Source organism: Callospermophilus lateralis, chromosome X (genome assembly GCF_048772815.1).
Source record: "Callospermophilus lateralis isolate mCalLat2 chromosome X, mCalLat2.hap1, whole genome shotgun sequence".
NCBI classification, from domain to species: Eukaryota; Metazoa; Chordata; class Mammalia; order Rodentia; family Sciuridae; genus Callospermophilus; species Callospermophilus lateralis.
In genome coordinates this window covers 64,398,691-64,413,227 of record NC_135325.1, presented here as the reverse complement: position 1 = coordinate 64,413,227, position 14,537 = coordinate 64,398,691, and the positions used below count along the sequence as shown (strand labels likewise).

The 14,537-nt window shown below is 33.0% G+C and overlaps 1 protein-coding gene across 1 annotated transcript in view; it reads right to left on the bottom strand.

Annotated features, from left to right (window-relative positions):
• LOC143638576 (uncharacterized) overlaps positions 1 to 14,537 on the bottom strand; it is a 452,770-nt gene that overhangs the window by 267,689 nt on the left and 170,544 nt on the right. Inside the window, exon 8 of the mRNA XM_077106457.1 lies at positions 13,442 to 13,483. Within this exon, the coding sequence (XP_076962572.1) occupies positions 13,442 to 13,483 (42 nt within the window). The remainder of the gene's footprint in view (positions 1 to 13,441; positions 13,484 to 14,537) is intronic.

Below are 14,537 nucleotides of genomic sequence, written 5' to 3'. Positions count from 1 at the left end.
TACACTAAAAGATAGTGGCTGTTGTGGTGTCTTCTGAAAGAAACACATAAAAAATCATTAGGCAGACTAATAGCCTGAAATGTAGTTTGATATTCAAAGCCACTTACATATTCTGACATAAATATAAATCAGAATTTTTATCTAGATAAAATTTTTGTTTGTATCCTGTCTATCATACTCAAATTTAGGGATCCTTGGCAACATAAATCACTTCTTCAGCTGCTTACTACCAAACAATATATAAATCATCCTCATTTTGGTCCCATGTTTAATCAATTTAAAATATCTGACATAATTTTCACATGAATTTATGTTCAAAGACACTGAATGGAAAACAAATTCTCCTTATATAGGGCCAGAAAAAGAATATTTTATTGTGTGAAAGCAGGAGATTTCATTCTCTGAGGTAGACACAGTTAAAACAATGGGTTATCTCATAAAATGGATTCCTTTTGGTTTTGTGTTTTACTCAAATAAAATTCTATGAATGTACAGGATACTTTTACAAAATATGTATGGAAAAATCTATTTTTATCCTATTAAAAAATCTATGAGTTGGGGATGTAGCTCATTGGTAGAGCATTTGCATAGTATACATGCCACCCTGGGTTTGATCCCTAGCATTAAAAAATGAAAAGATAAACAACAGCAACAACAATAAAGATATAACATACTATGGTAAAATATTTTTAAATCTGGAATAGAATTATAGAGTCCTTTATGAATATTGTCCCATATGCTTGATAGCTGAGTAACATGAACAAATCAATTCATCTTTCTATGATTTGCAGTTGGACAAAGAGTTCATTGGGAAATATTTATATTGGGAAAATTTTAATGTAAAATTAAGTTGGACTTTGTTTCCCAATAGCATACAATGAATAAGTTATAATGATCATACTAAATAAATTGTCCTTCTATCAAAGTCTATAATATCCAGAACTAATCCATTTGGAGCAGCTTTAAGAAAGACTTTTTTAGGGAATTATGCTTATAGGAAGATAGATAGTTAAGTTCCCAAGTACTTCTACCAAACTCTCTAATAGATTCACAGGAAAGAAATGATTTGCTAAACAATGTAATTTCTATATAAGTAATAAAAATACCACTTATTTTCTTTAAGCTGTTAAAATATTGAAATATATCTCGAGGGGAATTCTGTTTCTTTCAAGATGAAAAGGTAATGGAAGGTTAAGTGATACAAAAGACAAAGTATACACAAAATCATACCAATTTCAATTTCAGGTAGCATCTTATCATGAGAAGTTTAAAATGTCATGAAAGCATGCTGAACAACCTGTCAAACTAGGAGAATAATGCAGATATTGATAAGCTTAAGAAATAAATAGTTATAAATGTATGCGATATTGATGTTAACAGCAACTATTGAAAGGGTAAAAAAGATTGTATAACTTTGTAACTAGAAAGAATATGAAAACAAAATTCTTAGATGTATACAAGGAAAGTAGAAACTAATAATAATTGGATAGAGATGCAGAGAAAGATGGCAGTGAGTAAGACACTGTGGTGATGATCTCCCCAGACATATAAAAGTTTGAAAAACTGTTCATGAAACAAACTACTTTCAGAAGAGCAACAAAGCCAAGTGAGAGCCCATTGTGCCTGGTTTTAGCATAATAAAAAGGAAAGAGCAATTGAAATTGACAGGAAGGAAAGAGTTGACCATGTTACACCTCCTCCAACTCCAAGTTGCATATGGGAAAGGAGGGAATTAAGTCTAGACATTAGATTGAAACCAAGTACCAGGTCTACCATGGTGAAACATGCTGCCTAACAGATTCCCACAACACCTATTCACAAGTCAATACCCGCACTCTGCAGGTGGAGTGACTATAACTAGGTAGCTGCTTGGCAAAATCATACACTCTACTGTCCACCCCCAAGCTTAGGTAGCAGAGGAGGGAGCAAGACTCTACCCGTAGAGGAGCATCACATGAAATATATCACAAGACTCTGTATTGAGTCTCAGTGCCAGTCCTGCCGTGATGTGAAAGAGCAATAGGAAGAAATAAGAGAACCTATGCTTAGGCTACCATTGATAGATGAAACACCTAGCTCCCTGCCAAATGGGTGGTACAGACTCAATTTTTGTCCTGCATCTTGGCCAGCATGAGAATTGTCCTGGGGCACCCCTCCTGAGATTATACAGGTGCCTACTTGTGGATAGAGCCTCTGAAATTGGCCCTGTGCCAGGGGAGACACAGCTATAGTCTATTGAATTTCTATTCTGGTCTTCATCACCTATTCCTAGTTGTAGATACTTTGAGCCATGAACCTATCTCAGCAGATGGTAGCTCATTGCAGTGTAGGCTTTGGTACTGTTCAAGTGTTGTGCTGGTCTTGGTAGACTGTGGGATAAGGGTGTGACATGGATTGGCTTCATTGGTGACCATAGTTGTAACATAAGATCCTGGGGCTTCTCATTAAATGGAGATTTTGCAGAGAAAGAAGAAGAATTCCAGAGTGTCTTACCACAGGCAGGTGACATTAGACAAGGCATGTGGGCTGACTACAACCACAGGCAAAAACTTGTAAGGATAGTCTATGTTTTTTTAGGTGCTTCTGCAATCATGTTGAACAATAAGACAGTGCAGAGTTAAGGCAAATCTGTGTTTGATCCTCCTCTAGTGCTGAAATAGCAACAATACAACCACAACAGATTTTTGGAAAATGAGTACCTAGTTTGCCACTGAGTACTGAAATACTGGACGCACCTACAGGTTCCGAGAAAATAAGCAATCTGTTTAGAATTTCTGGAAAGACAATCACAAATGCAGATTTTGAAGAATGGAATAAACATTTAAACCTTCAATATACAGGAAACATTGCATGAAAACAAACATCAAAAACTTTCATGAAACTGACCTCATACAACTTATTAAAACAAGGTGCCAGAAACTGAGTAGATAGTAATTGAAGTGGGAAAAATCTTGGGTAAATATCTTAAAGCAGCTATTTTAAAGAAAATAAATGGTCTTGAAGAAAACAGAGATGAATCAAAACTGTAACAGATAAATTTAACAGAGAGATGGAAGCAAACAAAAAAATAAGAAACAGAAGTCCATGAGTTATAATATTCAGTGAGATAAAAAATGTGATATAAGACACAGATAGTAGGAACGATCAGACAGAGGAAAGAATTAGTGAGTTTGAAGACAGGTTATTTTTTTTTTAAAGAGAGAGAGGGGAGAGAGAGAGAGAGAGAGGGAATTTTTTAAGTTTTTTTTTCTTTTTTTTAGTTTTCCGCGGACACAGCATCATTGTTTGTATGTGGTGCTGAGGATCGAACCCGGGCCGCACGCATGCCAGGCGAGCGTGCCACCGCTTGAGCCACATCCCCAGCCCGAAGACAGGTTATTTTAAAATACACAGAAGAGAAAAAAGAAAAGAATGAAGAGGAATGAAGAAAGCTTACAGAAACTTTGGAAGAGTATAACAAGAGCAAATACTTAGGCTATTGAAAACTTTTTGGTGGTGTACTGGGGATTGAGGGCACTTGTCTACTGAGCCACATCCCCAGCACTATTTTGTATTTTATTTAGAGACAGGGTCACAATGAGTTGTTTAGTGCCTTGCTTTTGCTAAGGCTGGCTTTGAACTTGAAATCCTCCTGTCTCAACCTCTGGAGCCACTGGGATTACAGGCATACACCATTGAACCTACTGCTATGAAAATTTAAAAGAGAATTGAGAATGCCAAATGGTATGAAGCTTACTTAATGGAACATTAACAGAAAACTTCTCAAAACTATGGAAAGGTACAAATATACAGGCAAAGGAAGGTCAAAGGTCAGTAGTCAAATTTAACACACTCAGTTATACCCAAAGATATCTTACAATCAGGGGCTGGGGCTGTAGCTCAGTAGTAAAGCACTTGTTTTGCATGTGTGAGGCACTGGGTTCAATCCTCAGCACCATATAAAAATAAATAAAGACACTGTGTGTTCATCTACAACTCAATAAATGTTTTAAAAAAGATATAATCAAACTCCCACAGTTAAAACATAAAGATTCTCAAAAAAGCAAGATAAAATAAACAACATATAAGTGTGCCAATTCAACTAACAGACAAGATATAATCAAACTCCCACAGTTAAAACATAAAGATTCTCAAAAAAGCAAGATAAAATAAACAACATATAAGTATCCCAATTCAACTAACAGACTTCTCAGAAGACATCTCAAAATTCAGGAGAGAGTGGTATATGATTTTCACAGAACAAAGAAAACAGTTCACTGAGAATACTGTACCTAGCAAAGCTATCAAGAAATGAAGAAGAGATAAAAGCATTCTTAGAGAAACAACAGCTGAGAGAATATCCACACTAGATCTGTCTATTTCTAAGGAAAGCTCTTCAGACTGAATTCATTATTAATGATTAAGAAGAAAACTTGGGAAGTTATAGAACTCACTGGTAAGATGAACTATACAAATAAATTCAATATGATCTAATAAAGTAAATGGTTTTTAAATCATTTATAACTTTAAAGACTAAAGAACAACTAAAAACAAAAATTACATTACTCTTAAGAGATTGGAAATATAAAGACTTATAAAATGGGATATCAAAAATTCAAAATGTTGGGTGGAAAAAAGGGCAAGTGCAGTGTTTTCTTAGTTATCTTGGTTCCTAATTTATCTTTAAGATAAAAATGATAATATAATGTAAGATAATATAAAACAATAATAATATAATTTCAAAATAGACTGTTATTATCAAAACTTTTTGCAAAACTCAAGGTAACCACATTGAAAAGAATCTGTAATACACAAACCAAAATAATAAGAAAAATATCAGAGAACATTATAATGTGTCATTCACTTAACTACCAGGCTATAAGAAAGGGCAAAAGAATGAATGGAACTACAATAAAACTAGAAAAAAATGTTACATAATGACTGTAGTAAAATCCTACCTGTAAGAATTAACTTGAATTTCAGCTGATTAAATTTATAATTAGAAGGTACAGAGTGACAGAATGAGTAAAAAAAGATCCAACTATATATTGGTTATATAAAATTCACTTTACCTCTAAAAACACACAAAATGAAAGTATAGGGAAGTAGAAAGCTATTCCATGCAAATGGATAACAAAAGAAAGTAGAGGTAATCATATTAATATCAGATTAATAAACCTTAAATCAAAAATAAACAAGAAGTGTCATTATATAATGATATAGGAATCAATTCAGCAAGAGCAAATAAGAGTTCTAAATATATATTCATCCAATATTGAAGCCCCAAAATACAGAATACAATTCATTAATAGACCTAAAGGGAGAGATTGGCTTTAATAAAATAATAGCTGGGGCATTAACCCCTTACTTTCATCAATGGACAGATGATCCAGACAGAAACTCACTGATGAAATATCAGAGTTAAATTATAGCCTAGAACAAATTTATGAACCTAATCAGTCATTTACGAATATTTCATGCAAAAGTTGCAGAATACACATTTTTCTTATCAGTACATGAATCATTCACTAGTATAGATCATATGAACAATAATATAAAGAACAATAAATGCTGGGGCAGTCGTGGGGAAAAGGGTACCTTGTTGGTAAGACTTCAGACTAGTGCAACAACTCTGGAAAGCCATATGAAGATTCCTAAAAAACTAGGGATGGATCTACCATATGATCCAGGTATCCCACTCCTTGGTATTTCCCCCAAAGGTCTGAAGTTGGCATATTACAGAGACCTCAACCATATTTATATCAGCACAATTCACAATAGCTACATCATGGAATCAACCCAGATGCCTGTCAATAGATGAATGCATAAATAAATTGTGATATATACAAACACAATGGAGTTGTACTCAGCCATATACGTGATTGCATGAGCAATGTAATTCTGCAACCTGTACACTCAGAAAAATGAGAAATTATATCCCATCTGATTCAAATGTATGATTTGTCAAGATCATTGTACTGTCATGTGTAACTATTTAAAACAAATAAAAAATGAATGAAAAAGAAAAAAAATTTAAAAAATAATGAAATTATGGCATTTGCCAGTAAATGGATGGAAATGGAGGATTTCAGGCTAACTGAAATTAGACAAACTCAGAAACTCAAAGGTTGGATGTTTTCTCTTATATGTGGAAGCTAGTGTAAAATAAAGGAAAGGGGGAGGAAAGGATAGGATAACATAAAGAGTCAATTAAATACAAGTTAATAGATGATCTAAAGAAAATCTAGTAGAGAAAGGAGAATGGGAAAGGGAAGGGAGAATGGAGGGAAAGGGGGAAGTAAAAAGAGGGGATCATGAACTAAATTTTATTTCCATGCATATATGTGTTTGTCAGGATGAATCCAGCCATTATGTGTAATTATAAACCTCTAATAAAATAAATAAATAAAAATAAAAATAAGACCCAACCCATATGTTGTTTGCAAGAGACTCATCTTGTAGGAAAAGACTAACAAAAGCTGAAAGTAAAATAGAAAAAGACAATGCATACTGATGCAGTCTGAAAACAAGCAGGAGTAGGTATTCTCATATCTGACAAAGCAGGTTTCAAGAAAAAATTAATCAGAAGAGATAAGGAACTACATACTTTTACAGTGAACAATACAATGAAAAGTTATAATAGTAGTAAATATTTATGCCCCAAACATCAGTGCAACTAATTACATAAAACAAACACTTCTTGATATTAAGACTCAGAACTCAATACAATACTACTAGGTGATTTCAATGTACTTCTCTCACCAGTAGGCTGATAACTCAGACATAAAATCAATAAAATAATTTCTGACCTACATAACACTCTAAATCAAATGGAACGAACAGATATCTATAGAATATTTTATCAAAGAACAGGTGACTTTCCTTTCCTTTCAGAAGCTCATGAAACCTTTTCTAAATTAGATCATATTTTAGGTCACAGAACAAGTCTTAGAAAATAAAAAAAATCCCTTATATTAATATCAGAGCATAGTGGAATAAAATCAGAAATTATCAGCAAGAGAAATCATAGAAACCACATAAACACATGGAGATTAAACAATACACTTTGGAATGAGAAATTGATCTTAGAAAGAATCAGAGGGAAAATAAAATTCCGAGAATCACTCAAGGGTATTTATATAACATAAGAAAATTTCTGGGACACTATGAAGGCAGTTCTAAATGGCATTAGACAGTAAGTGCCTATTTAACAACAACAAAAAAAGATACAAATAAACACTCTAATGTTATAACTCAAGGCCCTACAAAAGCAGGAGCAAACATTCCAAAACCATAAGAAGACAGTAAATAATTAAGAACCAAAATCAATGAGATAGAGAATACAATAAAAACAACAAAGAATCAATGTAATTATGATTTGTTTCTTTCAAAAGATAAACCCTTATCCAAAATAACCAAAAGGGATAAATGAACCAAATTAACAAAGATACAGATGAAAATGCAAATATCACAACAGACATTTCCAAAATCCAGAGAATCTTCAGAGAATGTTTTGAAAACATATATTCCAATAAAATCTATCAAGATATACATAAGTTTCTAAATACATATTCTATCCAAATTGAACTAAGAGAACATAGGAAACCTAAACAGATCAATATTAAGCAATATTATTGAAACTGTAATAAAAATCCTTCCAAAAAAGGAAAGCCTGGGACCAGATGGATTCATACCTGACTTATACCAGACTTTTAAAGAAGAACTAGTGGCTATCCTGTTCTAATTATTCCATGAAATAGAAAAAGAAAAAAATATATTCCCGAATTCCTTTTATGAATCAGGGATCAAACTAATACTAAAACCAGATAAAGATATATCAAGGAAAGAAAACTACAAACCAATATATTGATGAACGTAAACACAAGTTATTCTTTTTTTTTTGAGCTTCTGAGCATTTATTATCAACAATAACCATTATTCTCCCAGATTTATTCAGTAGTAAACACAGCAAAAGTCATTCAGCTTATGTTAAAATTTTTACTAACACAAGTTATTCTTAATAAAATATAAGGGTAGTATTTTCAATAAATGGTGCTGGTAAAATTGAATATCCACATGTGCAGTAATGAAGCTAAATCCCTCTCTCTTGCCAGTTTCAAGGAACAAGTTATGTGATTTAAAGACTTTTATGTAAGAAACTGAAACTATGAAACCACTAGAGAAAAAAAAACAGAAGAAATGCTTCAGAATATTAGAATGGAAAAGGATTTTTTTTGTACAAGACCCCAAGAGCCTAGGAAAGGAAAGCATAAATAGACAAATGGGATTATATCAAACAAAAAAGTTTCTACACTGCAAAGTAAAAACTCAAAAGAATAGTCAGACAGCCTACAGAATGAAAGAAGATACTTGCAAAGTATATATTTGATAAGTGGCTCAATACAGAAAATATGATGCTGCAAAAATTAAATTATAAATAAGTAACTCAATTGAAAAATGTGTAATATGGGTCGGGGTTATGCCTCAGTGGTAGAGCACTTGCCTTGCATGCATGAAGCCCTGGATTCGATCCTCAGCACCACATAAAAAAATAAATAATTAAAAATAAAGATATTTTTTAAAAAAGAAAAATGTGTGATATATGTAAATAGACATTTCTCTTCCTTTTCCTCCTGTTTTTTCTTTTGGTACTTGGTTGAACCCTGGAGTACTTTACCACTGAACTACATCCCCAGTACTTTTTTTACTTTTCATTTTTAGACAGCATGTCACTTGATTGCTGAGGGTGTACCTTAGTTGCTGAGTATGGCCTCAAACTTGTGATCCTCCTGCCTCAGTTTACAGAGTTGCTGGGATTATAAGTATACACCAGTATGCCCAGCACTGAATAGACATTTTTCAAAGGGAGATACAAATAGCCAACAGGTACATGAAAAAATGTTCAGCATCACTAATAATCAGGGAATTATAATTCAAAGAGAGTACTATAGGGATACTGCCACATCAATGATTATAGTGGCACAATTCACAATAGCTAGACTGTGGAACCAACCTAGATGCCCTTCAATAGATGAATGGATAAAAAAATGTGGCATCTATACACAATGGAGTATTATGCAGCACTAAAAAATGACAAAATCATAGAATTTGCAGGGAAATGGATGGCATTAGAGCAGATTATGCTAAGTGAAGCTAGCCAATCCTTAAAAAACAAATGCCAAATGTCTTCTTTGATATAAAGAGAGCAACTAAGAACAGAACAGGAAGGAAGAGCATGAGGAAAAGACTAACATTAAACAAAGACGAGTGGGGGAGAGAAAGGGAGAGAGAAGGGAAAGCATATGGAAATGGTAGGAGACCTTCAATGTTACACAAAATTATAAGAGGTTGTGAGGGGCAAGGGGGAGGGGAAAAAGGGAGAGAATTGAACAACAGCAGAGGAGGTAGAGAGGGAAGATGGGAGGGGATGGGAGGGGAGGGGGGATAGTAGGGGATAGGAATGGTAGCAGAATACAACAGTCACTAATATGCCATTATGTAAAAATGTGAGTGTGTAACCTATGTGATTCTGCAATTTGTATTTGGGGTAAGAATGGGAGTTCATAACCCAATTGAATCAAATGTATGAAAGATGATATATCATGAGCTCTGTAATGTTTTGAACAATCAATAAAAAAAATCAAAACTGAAATGAGATACAATCTACCCGAGTAAGAATGACTAATATTTAAAAGAATAAAGATAACAAGTCTTGGTGAGGATGTAGAGAAAAAGGAACAGTTTTTAGGGATGCAAATTATTAAACCCACTATTTATTTTCTCATACATGAATAAAGTTATCAAATTCTATAGCTGGTTATTCTCTTCCCTGTCTCTGCATATGAGAGCTTTGAGCTGCTGAAATGATTGGGGATGATTTGAAGTAAGGTCTGTCCAAGACACAGAGGAAAATGGAAATGATGCCATTAGCTTAGATTGCTTTACCAGCTGCTGATTTGAATTGTTTTCACAGCTTGCATGTGTTAAAGGTTTAGAATTTCACTTGGCACAGAATCCTGACTTGGTTTGATCTTCATGTCCTGGGCAGGACTTGTTAGTTGAAGACAGGATACTAGAGTATATGAGTTCTTTCAATGCTCATACTTGCAAATTTGGGACTTGAATTTTACACTATCTCTCTAGTTGTGGCCTTGTGAGCCTTCCCCTTCTCCCTTTTCTCCTTTAACTTACTCATTTGACTACAAATGGAGACTTGAACTCCTCAAGTCTTGACCAGGGGTTGGGTGGTATGGAGGTAGTTGTTGGGTTTTATATATTTTTGTTGTTGTTTTTGAACTGGCCATATATAATTTAAAATTATAAATGTATAATATATTATTTTTTGCACAGTGTTATCAGTTTAACTGAGTCAGTGGATGGGGGCAGTTAGCATGATGGAGCCAGGAAGGGACAAATTAGATAGGGATAGAGTGCTTCAGTTCCAGGTAGTCTGCACAATAACTAATTAACCTTCCTATTGAAAATGCCAAATGTGTAGTTACATTACTTTAAATGATGTTGAATTGGAATTTAATTGCAGTCAGTTCTGGACAAAATATTTTGATCTTAGTTGAAAATTTTTGAAAGGGAAAAATAAACAAAAATTTAAACTTATTGATTTTTATCCCCTGATATTATGGGGAATCAGAAAATTTCATGTGGCTAGATGCTGCTACCCTTTAAGTGCCCTAGACTATAATTTAGACCTTTGAGAAGGTAGACTCTTGTTTCACAGGGAACTATTTATATGTTTGTACACACTCACACATTTTGCCTCAGTAAAATAGAAAAAGAAGCAAATTCATGAGTTGCTCTTCTATTTATATTTTGATTCCAAAAGCTGTTTGCTGACTTGCTATGGTTTGTTAATTCCAGGCCTAACTTAAATGGCTTAGTAGCAAATATGATAAATTTAAATGTGTTTACATTTTAAGAAGTATGCAGTGATACTTACAGAGCAGATAATTAACTCCAGATGCAAATATTAAACTACACATTTTTAAAAAAAGCTGCTATGGAGGTTCCTCAAAATATTAAAATTTGAACTACTACATGGTTGAATAGTTCCACTCTTGGGCATATATCCAAAAGAAATGAAATTAGTATGTCAAAGAGACATCTGCACTATTTTGTTAATTACACTACCAGGCTCAATAACCATTGATAAAGAAAATGTGGTACATATTCACAACGGAATACTATTAACCTGTAAAAATAATAGAAACCTGCCACTTTTAACAACATAAATGTAACTAGAGATCATTATGTTAAATTAAAGTGAGACAAGAAAGACAAAAACTGCATTATTTCACTCATTTGTGCATCCTAATAAATAGATCTAATAAAATTTAGAGTTGAGTGATAGTAGGGGTCCAGAATAGAGAAAGGGTGAGGGATGGGGGAAATTTGATCAATGGTTTTTAAGTTACAACAGAATGTACCAAGAAGCTATAAGGTATAATTGTACAGTATGGAGACTGTAGATAATAATTATGGAATAAATTATAAACTGTATATTTGAAAAAGCTAGAAGAAAGGATTCTGAAAGTGTTTGCCACAAACAATAAATTTTGAGGAGATAAATGTGTTTAATCTGTATAAACATCACTATATTGAACATTTCATGATACCCCATTAATATTCATAACTTTTGTGTTTTGTGTACAAATTAAAATATTATAAAACAAAATATCACAGTTGCCTGACCCTAAAAAAATTGTCAATTACCAAGGCACAGCGGCACATGCCTGTAACCCAGGGACTCAAAAGGATGAGTCAGGAGGATTACAATTTCAAGGACAGTCTTAGGAACAAACTGAGGCCCTAACAAGTTAGTGAGACCCTGTATCAAGATAAAACTTAAAAAGGCCTGGGGATGTTGCTCAGTGGTTAAATACTCCTGAGTTCAATTTAAAAAAAAAAAATCTGTCAAGCAGCCCACTTTTGATCCTTTTTTCCTTCTCCAGTCTCTCTTATGAATTCCATGTCTTCATGCTTTCTTTCAACTTGGCCTCAAAAACAACAACAACAAAAAAAAAACACCTGTCTTTCAGAAGGAACCCCAATATTTTCTTGCACTTAAAAGAAAACAGACTTCTTAACACCTGTAGATCTCTCAGGGAAAATTTCTCACAGGCAAAGAATAAATCTTAAAGCCAAATAAATTACTTTTAAACATCAACATATTGGAAAGGAAGTCATTTCTCAGTCAAAAATGGTTCCTCTTTTGCAAATGGTAATCCTAATTGCTTGAGCCTCTTAAATGTCTTTCAAATCCATACTAGCTCAATCTACCTAGAATTAAGGAAAACAATTTCTATGATTATTTCAGCCTCAACTAAAAACTCCTGATAATCTGTAAATCTGGAGAGGGTGAGCATGTTTTTATTTCCCAAAGGGGAAAAACAAGACTGAACAGAGGTAACCAAGGCAAAAATTGTGGGCCCAAGTTTACATTTGGTGGAATGAATTGAGGTGAAGTATTTCCCAAACAGTGACATTGTAAGATGAATTTATCTGTGTCACTACTTGACATTAATAATTTCAAATAATTTTGACTTATAAAGTATATTAACACCTGTTTTCCTAGTTGATTAGAAATTTCAGAATATGTTATGATTTCTACCCAAAGCAAAACTTCACAAAAGAAAAATAATATGGGAAGAGTGTTTCAACTAACAAAGGTTAGTAAAGAGACTAGATTTAACTTTAGAATGTACTGGGGAGTTACTTCTCATATTTGCTTATTATAAGATATCTTTTTCATTAGGTTCATGGGTTGGTTATCTTTCTCTCATATTCTAAAACATTATCTTATATAAGAAGCAGTTACTTATTTACTTGATTTTTATCCAATTTCATTTGTATGCCACAAAATAATATCATTATATTCTAAAATTTATTATATATGTTTACCTATATTTTATATAGAATACTATAGGAATTAGTATCCTAGCCTCAAGAAATGGGCTTGAGGTGATGGAGGGAACATAGAGAGAAATAAGAGTAGTCTGAGGTAGATCACGTCATGAGTTTAGAGTTGATCCTGTGGATGGAGCTGCCTTGGAGGGCTCTGGCACTTCTGAATGGGCACCTGTGTTGCACATTGAGCAAGTTACTTAACTTGCTTAAACATTAGTTTTCTGATGTGTAAAGTGAAAAAATAAGAGTTACAGTGGGTAAATGTGAAGAATAATGAGGTATCACTTTGACTTAGCAAAATATGTATTAACTAGTATAAATAGCAAACACTATTAAAATATCATTATTAATAATGCAGTCTGAAATTTCAGATGTGCACCAAGTAAATTATTTAACTATATTTGAAGTCTATGCCATTGCTGTTGATGGATAAAAACTGAAATCATTTAAGAGCACTGATAGATTAGTAGAATATAAACAACAATAAAGAAATATATGGTCATCAATATTTTATAAAACAAAGTGTTGAAAGACCACTTACCACATCTATGATATCAGATTCCATTTCATGGCTGAGATCAGACTACAAGCAAAAGGAAAACAGAAGTTAGTGTGTAATTATTGATATGAAATCTATTATTGTATTTAAGGAAACAGAGTAAATATCAATACATTTATGTTTCAAACAATACATTTATTTCTAAGTTGCAGAAATTTATTACTTGGAATCTGAGGAAGCAGCTAATATGAGTCATTATCTCTTCACAGACAGCTATATACATTTATATTTATTTTGATTTTGATATGCTTGGACTTATTCTTTCTTTATTATTTTATCTTATGTCTTTTATGGACCATGATATTTTGGGGGCCATTTACCATATTTCCTTGCATTCTACTGAATTACCGATTCCTCATTCTCTTGGTTTCCCCCTCTATTAGTCAATATATTACACATTCTATTTATGTACACTTAATGTAAGAGTTTTATGCATGGCAGACTTAATTTGGCTAACCAACACATATATCCTTCTTTGATCAGGACAAAGATCTTAATATGTTTATACTCAAACCATTATTTTTCTATCTATTATGTTGCTATTATTCAATATTTCAGTCCCATATTTTCTTCAATTGCCAAATTTAGTCTTCTTTACAGCTAAAGCCTATAATGACTACAAAATATATTTTAATGATGCCTGCCACACTATAGCTTTAAAACAAATTTAATTTACTCATTTTATAATAAATAACATACAAATTCACTAATTACAATACACAACTTGAAGATATATTTTACATGTGTATGGCTGCATGATCACAAAAAAGTAAGAATATTAAATGGTTCCCATACTCTAGAAAGGCTACATATGGTCCTTCTCAGTCTGTCTTCAAAGGAGTAGGAATATCCTAAATTATCTCTTAATGATTTTTCTGCTTTGAACTTCATATAAATGAAAACAGAGTATGCATTATGTTGTCTCTGGCTTCTTTCACTCACTGTACTATGTATAACAGTCATCTGGGTTGTTTCACACCACCCTTTCAGCTTTAAAAGACATATCTTTTCTCATTCTTCATTACTCCTGTGTTCTTATAATTAGAGTACAACTCTAATAAAATCATTTAAATACAAT